Source organism: Mastigoproctus giganteus, chromosome 9, assembly GCF_048544385.1.
Source record: "Mastigoproctus giganteus isolate SK-2022 chromosome 9, ASM4854438v1, whole genome shotgun sequence".
Lineage (NCBI taxonomy): Eukaryota > Metazoa > Arthropoda > Arachnida > Uropygi > Thelyphonidae > Mastigoproctus > Mastigoproctus giganteus.
Window position 1 is genome coordinate 102,250,745 of NC_143583.1, and position 13,409 is coordinate 102,264,153.

Sequence of the window (13,409 nt, forward strand, 5' to 3'; positions counted from 1 at the left end):
GCATGACACATAAGAGCATATAATATGCATGACAGATTTTTTGTCCATCAATGCCCATACTCTAGCAGTTCTATAGAAAGGATCCTCACCATATTACAATGTGATACTACTCCATCCCATATAGTTAGCAGAGTAAAACCTTAGTTTAACTAAATCAAAGTCTACTAACTTCCATGGCAGGTCCAGATTTCATACACAAATCCAATTTAAATACCTTTGGGATGAACTGGAACACTTAATCATAGTGCACCCAATAAACCTCTATGCAACTTGAACTGGCAACTACACTGAAGGGCCCTCATGGGTAGCATAGTTGGTAGGATCGCCATCCTCCCCACACCGGGTGGAAAAGACCTGAGTTCAAATCCATCAAGGGTGGGAGGAATTTTTATGGGTCTTTTTCACAATGTGGCTGATTTAGCATTAGCAATAATAGAGGCATATGATGCTAGAAAGCAAGCTTATGCAGAATCCACCAAAAAAAAAAGAAAGAATCTTCCCATTTCACCCATCCATTCACTCCAAAAGTTTTTCTAATTCTGCCTTGAATTTATTTGAGTTGTTAACTTCCACAACAACAGATGGAAGTTGGTTCCCACAATCACCCACCCACTCTCTCTTATAATATGGCCTCCATACAAGTCTGGAGGCCTCATTTTAGGAAGGATGTAGAGCTGCTGGAACAAGTACAGAGAAGGGCAAAGAGATTGGTGAGTGGAACAAAGGGTTGGTGTTACCAAGAAAGGCTTAAGTTCTGCAGGTTGCAGCACCTGGAGACTAGGCACTTGTGAGGTGATCTGATTGAGGTGTTTGAGCAAGCTCAATGCTAAATTCAAATTGAAGAAAGATGGTTGTAGAATAGATGTGTGGAAATTTGCCTTTAGCCAGTGTCCAGCAAACAGAAAATTGACCTCAGAACACATGCAATTTACAGACAGTATACATGGAGCAACATGGCCTTAGTTGCCGATGCTCATGAAACTTAACAACAACAATACACAGAAGGAAGAACAGACACAAATTCCTGCTGCTATAACAAACTGGGAAGTGCTCCAATGGACCGATGCTGTCATTTGGAGAAAAGATGAGTCTACACTGTAACTTGTTCATTAAACTCGTTTTTTTCAAATGTTGAAATGTCCAAATAAATTCTATAAGGTAGCGTGTAGATAAATCGAAGATACATACAACAAAATAATTACCGAATTTCCATTGGCTAGATTTCCTTTAAAGTTGGAATGACTTAACAGACCTTTCTAAATGACTGTAAAGTAAATTTCATGAAAATCCTAAGGAGTCATGTTTTCATATGCAGGTCGATGAAATTGCAGTAACGTTTTCTCTACATTAACCTTGAAGTTGGGAAAGGCCTCTAAGGATGTCAATGCTGATAAAGTTTTCAGCTTCAACAAGTGTCTGGTTTAACTATAATGATTTTGATATTAACAAAATCATTTATAGCTACAATGTTGTTCTCGTCCTATGAATAAGTAATATTAACAGTAATCCATGAATATACTTACTGACAAAAAGTATTAATATATTGTATCCACAAATCTGGATTAAGTTAGTCTTGTTAAAACAAAGATAAAGTTTATACTCTAACCTCAGTTACAGTAGCTCCATTCTTCGATCCAGGACTTCTGCAGCTTCGTTGATGAACAGTCAAGCGATCTGGTAAAAATGTCCGGTTACAATTCAGACATGGAATCAGTTGTGCCTGGAAAGTTTGCCATGATGCTTCATTAAATTTATCATTAGTCATATTATGGTCTGGTTTCTGAGGAGGTGATCGCCTTTGGTAAAGTGGTAATAAGTCATTTTCTCGTTTCCAGCGCTAAAAAACAAAAAACAATAAAAACAAAAATAAGTACATTAATTACTCATTAGTGATTCCATCAAACACCAAGTCTTACAATGGGGTATCCAATTATTCTCTTGTGGTAGCCTACACGTTACAGTTGCTGTTCTCTCACACCATGTGGAAAGACGATAACTTCAAATCCCATCCAAGCAGGGAAATTTTTTGGGACTTTTTTTCCCATAAAAATTTCATTGCTGAGTTAGTTATTCCTGGTTGAGTGTTCCACTGTCCCCCCAACAACAACCCAGATTTTTCATCCAATTTACAGATGCTATATATTGACGTTCGCAGCCTAATATGCCTTGTCACTAATACTAAAACAGACAAACAAGCACCCACCTACCACCTATGCAGTGGCATAACTAGGGTGGGGCATGTACCCTTGGGTGCCATTTTTATGGTTAAAAAAATGCAAAAATTCAGCCAGAACTTTAAAGAACAGTTTTCAAATGGCATTTTTTTTTTGCCCTGGGCACCAGCAACCCTAGTTACACCTCTGCAACTAGTGTCAGCATTCGAGCTCAAAATCTGATCACAGACAAATATTGTATTGTATTATTGTATTTTGTCTCATATCAAGCAATTCCTGTGGTATCGAGTGTATCTGATATCAAGCAATTCAATCAGTGATGCCCTTTTAGTAGGAACCAGAAGTGTTCAAAGCCGCTAAGTGGCCTTTTTTATTTCTTGATTTGAAATTATTGTTTTTGTAAAACTTTTGATTTAAATTTAGTAGTATAGTATTTTTTTGTCATTTTCTGATTAAGTTGGTGTATTTATTCTTTACTTGGCCTTGTAATTGCATAGGAAACCACAGTTGACTTCTGCCGGCATTGCATCGACAGTGGCATTTGAATCTGCAGCCACTGTTTCCATATCGATATAGCAGATACTAGAAGTTTCTATGAAACTTGTAGCAGAGTAAGCAGTAACAGCAAAAGATTATAAACTATAAATTACAGCACTACTTACGTGTTTTAATAATTTACCTTGTTATGTAGATCGTAAAGTACGACAGTAATATTCATAGAGCTTTAAGAATTGGTGATTTGCCATAAACAGCTAGTGCTACAGTTCGTACCTCATGGGTGGCAACAGATAATTAAATTTATTATCTATTATAACTATTTAGATTTTACAAACGTAAGGTTTTAACTTAATACATATAACCACTTAAATTTTACAAACGTAACTGTTATACCTTAATACATATAAGCAGCAGCCTGGAAAACAAGGTGCTGAGGATTTCAGAGCCTGCTGTAAGTCATCGAAGAACAAGTAAATACATGGGCTGTGTTATGGTAGCTAAGAATAAGAACAGGTGCACGTATACGTGCATGTACACCAATGCTAGGAGTTTAGTATTCTTGATTTGATTATCAGTAGGGATTCTTCATGCATTAAGAATCTCCAGATAAAGGAACTACTAGGTGGCAGTGATCACAGTGTGCTGATGTGGGATTTACTCAAAGATGTAACTACCATCAGAGGTAAAGGGAAGGGTTTTTGCTTTCATAAAGGTGACTAAGATGATCTGAGACAATTTTTTAAATTATATACAATGGGACCAAATCATGACATTACCAACAGCAAATTCTAAATGGAAAGCATTCAAGGAAGTGCTATCACCAGTTTCGCTAAAGTGTTGATAAAGGAGTTTTGCCTTTTCACGAATGATGAGTGAACTTAATGGAATTTTATTTTGAGTTTGGTCTTCTATCCACAGATTTAAAGCTTTTTCCATTTTTGCTAATTTAACTTCACGAGTTACAGAGCAGATTTTTGAAGCAATTAGCGCGTTTTCACGGACACTACAGTGATTTTTTCTTCCGATTTCTTGAGTGATTGTACCGTTGACGCATTGATTTTATAATGTTTTGCCACTGAGGAGAAACTTTCACCATTAGAAATTTTATCTAATAACTCAATTTTATTCGCTAATGTCATCACCTTTGATCTTTTCACATTTCCCTTGTTATTCATAGCCATATTTTTGTAAGGGTTAGAAAGAACTTTTCCAAATAAAGTCACTTTCTTCCGTATATATATATATATATATATATATATATATTTGTTTGTTACCTAACAGTAGCACAGTGGTTGTAATCACTGGCTTTCCAAACCTGGCTGAAGTTCGAATCCCACCACTGACAAGAAGAATTTTTTTTCTACAATGTTACAGAGGTGGTCAGTTTCGGGTGAGGGTCGCATCAAGTTTCTTCCAGAAACTCTGGTTTTTTGTGCAACAAACAGAAAACTGACAAAAGAATACATGTAATTAAAGACACACCATACTGATACCTCATAGCTTTCGCTGCTTTGCCCTTAAACCACACCTAACCTGCATAATATTTTCAGAAACTAAAAATTATTCAAATTAGATGCTATTTACGTATCAAAACACAGATACGTTATGCAAATAAAAGTAGCAATTGTATCTAGTTCACCACGTAACACATGACAGTTTGTGCATTGATCGCAGTGTGACACAAGTGTATTAATGACCTTCTTGAAAAATGTTTAATCCACCCATAAGCCAGCATTCTAAGTGATGTACAATTACAAAAAAAGTACAACTGTACCTGATATCCATCCAATAAATCTCTCTCTCTCTCTCTCTCTCTCTCTCTCTGTATACTGTCTGTAAATTGCATGTGTTCTGTGGTCAATTTTCTGTTTTCTGGACGAAAAACCCCAGTTTCTAGTAGAAAAAACCATACTACCCTCGCCTGAAACTGACTGTCTCAGCCATGTTGTCGAAAGAGCCCAAAAAAATTCCTGTCATCATCAACAAAACCCAAAACCAGGTCTGTTCCACCTGGTGTGGGGAGGATGGCGATTCTACCAAATGTGCTACCCACGAGGACCCTCCTAAAGGATTCAACATGCTTCTTGATTTCTGACTGAGCACCCTTTACCCAGACAACACCAAAAGTGCAGGAAATGGCACCCTGGAAGATAAACTCCCATATGTACATTTCCAAGTGGAATTTCAGTCGGACTGCTTTCAAAGTTGGCCATCGTGAGTAGTCCAGCCATCGAAATTGGACAGATGTGCATCGCTCTCACATCATCAAACAAGTCCAGTGATTTCACTGAATTCATGTTTTCCAACATTGTGAAATGCTTCCTTGAGTGAGGACAGTGCAACAGATGAAATGAGTTCCTCTCTGTGCTCTGTTAAATTATTGACAAGGCAGGTTAAATAACAGTGTTGGAAATAGTTTCCTGGCTGTGACATTATATAAATGTCTGGTATAAAGCGTTTGTTAGTATATTCTGCTAAAATATGTTGAATACATGTCAATGCAAGCACAATTGGATGACAATTGGAAGTGATTTGCCATCCTGTTTAGGAACTGAGTGCATGATAAGTAAATTTCACACAGAAGGAAAGCACCGGCAGAATAAGAAAATGTAACAGGATGACAACAAACATCAATTAACTCTGGAGCATCGGTTTCATCTTAACTTCATCTTTAGATGAGCCATCAGAGCCTGAAGGCTTCTTGGCATTGCTCAAGGTTCATCTAATCAATTTCCTTCGGAAAACCGAAAAAGGTATTGAAGGGATATAGAACGGAAGGCAGTATAGGATTCGTTATAGTAGGAGGAAATATATAAAATCATCATTGCGAGAGGGAAAAATAAAATTCCGATAAACAGCACTGTTACCAAGTCCATTCGAACTAGACCACAAGGACCGGTTGTTATAAATTTAAAACCAAGTTATTTGTTTTAAATGTTGTGTTTTTTTTTTTGAAACTCTACAAGTGTCCTACAACTACAACTCAATTTGGCGATGAAAATTCTTGTGCTCCTTTGCTCGGATGGCTGTTAACTGACTGTGACTTTGTTATCGGGGATTGACTGTGACTTTGCTACTAATGACTGCAAGACTTACCGGTACTGGATTTAACCTCAACTGTTTATAAGGTTTGTGCCTGCTTCTGGGCTAAAATGCTTGTGTAAAGTTTTGTCGGTTGAATGGTACTGTTATCCTTAATTATTTTCTTTGACCTTGTTTTTTATTTTTATTTTTTTCTTATTTATGTTAATATGCAAAAGATTACTTGCATTGTTTGCTTTGAAACCTCAAAGTATCATCTGTGTTCACCTCAATCTGTTGAGGTTATCTTGTGTACAGTAGTTCCTTTTTTTTTTTTTTTTTTTTTACTATTTTTGGCTCGTACTCTGTTGGGCTCTTGGCGTCCCTCTCTTCTGCTGCCGCCAGTTAGTTGCCCCTGCTCTACCTTCCCGTGGTGATGGTGGCGCATTTCCGACCAGCTGATTCCAGGTAGCCAAACAGCCAGTTCACTTCTGGCCATTTCTGCAGAATCTTCTAATTTAAAAGTGAAACGAGGCGGAGATGAACTAATGTTCCAGGTGCTGCCCAAGACAAATACATACATAAATACAAAAAAAAAACCAAGTTACTGCTATTATATTTGTATATAAAAGAACAGCTGAAGTGAATCACTGTAAAAGGGGGGGGGGTAATACTATTGGAAAAAAAATAGGGCAATACTACTGCCAATAACTTAACTTCCATCTTTATATGAAGATGCAATAAACCACCAGAATGAACAGCAGAGGACCTATGAATGCAAAGAAGTTGTAGAAAATAATTGTAAGAAGAGATCATTAGCATTGGCATTAGCATTAGTAGAGGCATATGATGCAAGAAAGCAAGCTTATTCAGCATCAGCCAAAAAAAAAAAAAAAAAAAAAAAAAAAACCACTCCCATTTCACCCCTCCGTTCGTTCGAAATACCTGTCCAGTTGAGCTTTAAATTTGTTTAGGCTATCAACTTCAACAACAAGTGATGGAAGTCGGTTCCACCAACCAACCACCCGCTGGTCAAAGGCAAATTTCCGCACATCTATCCGACATCCGTCCTTCCTCAATTTGAATTTATGCCCTCTGAGGTGATTATTCTGAGCAAGATGAAGAATCCCATTGGCATTGAGCATGCTCAAACCATTCAAAGCCTTATACACCTCTATCAGATCACCTCGCCGGTGCCTAGTCTCCAGACTCTGTAATTTGCAAAACTTAAGCCTTTCTTCGTAAGAGCAACCCTTTGTTCCATTCACTAATCTTGTTCCCTTCTCTGTACCCGTTCCAGCAGCTCTACATCCTTCTTGAAATGAGGCCTCCAGACCTGTATACAGTACTCAAGATGTGGCCTAACCATTACCTTATACAAGGGAATAATCACCTCCTTATCCCTGCTAGAAAAATTCCTGTATATCATTGACAAGACACCATGAGCTACTCTTCCAGCTCGTCTGCACTGCTCAGAGAACTTCATATCTGCCTGCACAATAACCCCCAGGTCCTTTTCATTCTCCACCACTGTCAGTGTAGTACCGCAGAGTTGATACGTTGCTCTGGGGTTACTGTTTCCCATATGTAGTACTTTACATTTGTTAATGTTAAACTTCATTTGCCACCTCTCAGCCCATCTGTTCAACCTTTCCAGATCCTGTTACAGCAGCATAGTGTCAGTAGTGGTCTTAACAACCCTGCCAACCTTTCTATTGTGTGCAAACTTGGACATTAAGCTTGATATACCATCATCAATATCATTTATAAATACAGAAAACAATAGTGGACCCAACACTGAACCCTGAGGGACTCCACTAATAACATTAGTCCACGATGAGCAGTGTCCATTGATTACCACTCTCTGTCTTCTCCCCCTCAACCACCTCTTTATTCATAGCAGCAATTTACCTCCAGTGCCACTCTGCTCCAATTTGTGCAGCAATCTTCCATGTGCAACAGTATCAAAAGCCTTTCTAAGATCCAAGTATATAATATCAAAGTTATTCCTTGCATCCAGTTCTTTTGTGACTGCATCATAGTATCCAATCAAATTGGTCGGGCAAGACATCACCTTAACAAAACCATGCTGTGTCCGAGCTATAACTGAAGTCTTGTCCAGATGATCCTGCAGTGCTTCTTTAACCAGTGCCTCCATTAATTTTCCTGGAACAGAAGTTAAACTCACAGGTCTATAATTACTTGTGTCAGCCATTGATCCTCCTTTGTGAATTGGGGTCACATTTGCACATCTCCAGTCTATGGGTACCTCCCCGGAGTCAAAGGAAGCTCTCATAATTACAGCTAAGGGTTTGCTTACTTCCTTTGCTGCCTCCTTGAATATAACTGGATAGATCCCATCCACCCCAGGTGCCTTTTTTATGTTTATCCTCAACAATCTCTCCTCCACTTTCCTCTCAGTTATTACAAAATCATCCAGCTCACTGCCAATGTTTACTTTACCTACATCATTCTCCTTCCTGAATAACTCCTCATGCGTGAATGTAGATGCAAAATACTCGTTTAGATTGTTAGCCACCTGAGCAGGATCCTCAACTATTGAACCATCAATATGCAGTGGACCAATCTGATTCATCCCTTTCCTTCTCGAGTTTAAATATGTAAAGAACTCTTTTCTATTTTTCCTTGGCTCCTTTGCCAAGGATTTTTCGTAGTCTGCCTTTGCCTGCCTAATCTCCTTTGTGACTTGGTTACAGACCAACTTATATCTATCATAGGCTTCCATGTCACCCATTAATTTGTATGTATCCCATGCATTTTTCTTCTCTGCCACATGTCTCATTAGTTCATCTGACAACCATTTAGGCCTAAACCTTGAACAATATTTCTTAGTTGGTATGTAAAGCCTGGTAGCCTCCAAGATTAGTTCCTTGAATGCTTCCCATTTTGAGTTCGCTGTTGGTAACATCATCAGTTGGTCCCACTGTATAGAATTTAAATACTGTCTCAGACCATCGTAGTCGCCTTTACGAAAGCAATAACCCTTCCCTTTACCCCTAATGGTAGTTACCTCTTTGAGTAAATCCCACTTCAGCACACTGTGATCACTGCCACCTAGTGGTTCCTTTATGTGCAGATTCTTAATGCATTAAAAATCACTACTGATAATCAAATCGAGTGTGTTACTCCCTCTAGTTGCCTCCCGAACATGCTGATGTAGAAAACAATCATCTAATAAATCCACAAAAGCCTTGCTAGTGTGTGAGTGACCAGCCCACAAATTCCAGTCAATATCTGGGAAATATAAATTCTCCACTATAAGACTCTAAATCAGACAGTTTCTAAATTTACTGGCCCACTCTATTTTCTTGTACAGTTTCTTATTATACTCATCAGAGTCATTAGGCCTATAGCACACTCCTACTCTCAATTTTGATCTCCCAATGTTTATGTCACACCAAAGTGACTCGATACTGCACTATCCAGCGATGTTGATGAGAGTATTGCTCCCTCTTGTTGCCTCACGAACATGCTGATGTAGAAAACAATCATCCAATAAATCCACAAAAGCCTTGCTAGTGTGCGAGTGACCAACCCACAAATTCCAGTCAATATCTGGGAAATTAAAATCCCCCATTATAAGACTCTCTGATTTACTGGCCCACTCTATTTCCCTGTACAATATCTTATTATACTCATCAGAGTCATTAGGCCTATAGCACACTCCTACTCTCAATTTTGAATTCCCTATGCTTATGTCACACCAAACTGACTCGACACTGCCCTGGCCATCGATGTCGACTGGCTTCACTTCCTTGGACTTTATGTGTTTCTTAATTAATAGCATAACCCCTCCTCCCCTCCTGTCCTGTCTATCCTTTCTATACACATTGTATTCCCCAAATTCCAGTTCCGCATTACTTATATCTGTGTGATACCACGTCTCTGATATCCCAACAATATCTGCCTTTGATGTTTTGAGCAATACCTCAAATTCATCAAATTTATTTACCAAACTCCTAGCATTGGTGTACACGCAGGTATACATGCACCTGTTTCTATTCTTAGCTACCCTAACACAACCCATGTGTTTACTTGTACCGCAATGACTCCCAGCAGTCTCTGAAATATCCTGCATCTTGTTTTTCAGGTTTCTGCTCGTTTCAATAGAAGCAGTGCAAGAATCTCTTCCACCTCTGCCAGTGGCTACTGTTAATCTATTAGTCCTTGTATCCCCCCAACTAGCAGTTTTCCGACCCACCTAACACTGCCTCGACAGCATCAGCAAAAATTCTTGCACCCTTTCTATTTAAGTGTATCCCATCCCTGTAGAAGCAATCTCTCCTGTTAAAGATCAGAAGGATAAACTACCAATCGGAAAAGCATAATATGCTTTACTCTTGTCCTTAACTGCCTTAGATTTTTTTTTTTTTTTTTGGGAACAACCGTGGTTTCGAAATAAAAAACATATCCATTTGGACTAAATCGGAAGTGATTTGCAATCGGAAATGAAGAGATGCCGTGATAACAATCAGGGCCCAATTAACGCATGGGCTTTAGGGGCTACAGCCCAGGGGTTTCCACCAGCTGGAGGGCCTCCAGGGATTAAGTGAAAAGTTTCATTTGTGAATGCTCAATCAAAGTATAAGTACTCTAAATTATCTATTTTAAAAAAGGGTTCAATTAATATACTGTATATATATTTGTAGTAAACATACTATGACAAAAAGAAACACTGTACAATATATATATATATATATATATCTATGTACAATAGATACGTCATACAATATATACAGGGTGTCTCAAAAATATTGGTACAAATGTTTAGGGGAGGTATAAGGTATGTTAGTGTCTAACGGCTCCTGGGATTTCTCCCATCTCCGCCGGTGTACATTGTATCGGGGCCAGAGATTTGAAGTGTGTGGGGGCCATGTGCTGTATATTGTGTTGTGCCCTTTGCTCCTCCGGTCTATTAGCCGCCGAGCCCCTAGTGGGACCCGACGTTACCAGACCATGCCACGGGGAGGCTGACCGGGTGTACCACTGTAGCTAGAGTACTCTAGGGGAGGTAGTTAACATCTAAAGGAATGTGAATCGCATAGGAACCCATAACCGGAAACGTCACCGTAAATTGGTATACGGCGCTGTTCGGTTCGCGAGAGGGATTTTTTCTGGTTTACTCATTCAAGCAGTAGTCACCGCACGAAGAGCATGCATCAATATACGAACTGTGAGCTGGCAGACATGCACTTAGTGTGTGGATTAGCAGAAGGCAATGGACGAGATGCTCAACGAATTTATGGAGAACGCTTCCCAGACAGACATGTACCAGACCATCGTTTGTTTGCACGTGTACATCAAAATTTGTGCGATTATGTGTCATTTAGAGGTAACAGGAGTAGTGCGGGCAGACCACGTTTGACATGAAATCCCACCCTGGAAGAAAGTGTAGTGAATGCCGTCCAGAATAATCCTACTACCAGCACACGTGGCATTGCCTCTGCCTTAGGAGTGCCTCATTGCAGTGTACAGAGTGTCTGGCACGACGATTTCTTACACCCCTTTCATCTCCAAAGGGTTCGGTTACTGCACCCCCAAGATCATCCTCTACGTGTGGCTTTTGCGCAGTGGTTTCTCCAAGAAAGTGTTCAAGACTTGATTTTCTAGCCTATGTTTTGTTCACAGATGAGGCTTATTTCTCTCAGAAAGGCTTATTCAATCAGCACAATGCTCATGTGTGGGCTCACGACAACCCACATGGTGTGAGCCCCCCATGCGGCACAACATCGCTTTGCAATAAATGTGTGGACAGGTATGGTCAGTGACTGCTTAGTCGGCCCATACCTGTTACCATGCCGCATGAACTCGGCTAAATATCAGATCTTTCTTGAACAAGTTCTACCAGGGTTACTTGACGATGTTCCAGGAAATGTCAGATACAACATTTGGTTTCAACATGATGGGGCACCTGCCCATTATGGAAGGTGTGTTCGTGACCATTTGAACAGGCATTTTGGGCGTCGATGGATTGGCCGTGGTGGACCGATTGCCTGGCCCCCACGCTCACCTGATTTATCGAGCCTTGATTTCTTTCTGTGGGGGGAGCCCCTCAAATCTATCGTGTATGAATCGCCTGTGGAGACGGAAATGGATCTCGTGACGAGACCCTTCTGCGCTACTGCTATTGTCAAAGAAAATCCATGTGTGTTCGACCGTGTCTGCCAATCCATGCTGCGGATTGGTGGACGCGATGCATCGCGTCTCGTGGTGGAACCTTCGAGCATCTGTTGTAACATCATGAAATGCATTCATCTCGTACTCCATTGTTAATATTATATCAAATAGATGTTTGCCACTAATTACTGTCTTGTGTCATTTCTGCTTCTTGTGCCTCTGCTACTACTTTCCCGTGACATTTCCGGTTATGGGTTCATATGCGCTTCACATTCCTTTAAATGTTACCTACCTCCCCTAAAGGTTTGTACCAATATTTTTGGGACATTCTGTATGTATACAACATATATATTGTATGACGGTTTGTGACGTCATACAGACTTTATAATATGAATGACTGTTTTATTGGTTGGAACCCTGCAAAACGTTCTCTCTTGCGGCATTTTTTTGTTTTGAAATTTGACAAGACTGACATTGGTTTCTACATCACTGCGGTAAGTTTATAAATATATTATGTTACTACATTAGTGTGCAAAATTTAAGAACCCTTCAGGTTTTCACCTGTAGCTTCTCGTAGGAGTGGCATGGAATGGGAAAAGCATACCAAAGGAACCTCGTGAGGTACAGATGTGATGAAGGAAACAACACCGACACAACAATGGAAACAAAACGGTACAGAGGAACATTATTCAAAAAATGGCAACATACACTGGCTGCCATGATACAGATGCATCGCTGCCAAAGTAGGAGACAGTAGGAGATGTAGTAGTAGTAGTAGTAGTAGTAGTGGCACTTGATGCAAGAAAGCAAGTGTATGAGCTTATGCAGCATCAGCCAAAAAAAATCACACCATTCCCTCCAAATGTATGTCCAGTTCCTCCTTAAATTTATTTAACCTGTCAACTTCCACAACGACAGATGGAAGTTTGTTCCAGCAATTAACCACCCGCTGGCTAAAGGCAAATTTCCGCACATATATTCTACATCTGTCTCTTCTTAATTTGAATTTGTGCCCCCTTAGGTTCGTAATCTGAACAAGTGGAAGGATCCCATCAGAATTCAGCGTGCTCAACCCATTCAAGGCTTTATACACCTCAATCAGATCACCGCGCAGGTGCCTAGTCTCCAGCCACTGCAATTTGCAGAACTTAAGCCTCTCTTGGTAAGAGGATCCCTTCATTCCCCTCACCAATCTTGTTGCCCTTCTCTGTACACGCTCAAGTAAATCTATATCCTTCCTAAAATGAGGCCTCCAGACCTGTACAGCGTACAGGTCTGGAGGCCTCAAGGTGTGGCCTGACCATTGCCTTATACAGAGGGACAATCACCTCCTTCTCCCTGCTAGCAAAATTCCTATATATCATTGACAAAACCCCATGACCTGCCCTGGCAGCCTGTCTGCATTGCTCAGAAAACTTCATATCTGACTGCACAATTACTCCCAGGTCTTTTTCATTTTCTACCACCTTAAGTGTAACACCACACAGTTGGTACGTTTCTCTGGGGTTACTTCTACCCATATGCAGTACTTTGCATTTGTCAAGGTTAAACTTCAGTTGCCACTTCTTAGCCCATCTA

The 13,409-nt window shown here is 40.0% G+C and overlaps 1 protein-coding gene across 1 annotated transcript in view; it reads right to left on the reverse strand.

The window, feature by feature from the left end:
• LOC150080598 (uncharacterized) overlaps positions 1–13,409 on the reverse strand; it is a 75,830-nt gene that overhangs the window by 19,443 nt on the left and 42,978 nt on the right. The window contains exon 3 of the mRNA XM_090380747.1: positions 1,607–1,837. Coding sequence (XP_090236873.1) covers positions 1,607–1,837 — 231 coding nt within the window. The remainder of the gene's footprint in view (positions 1–1,606; positions 1,838–13,409) is intronic.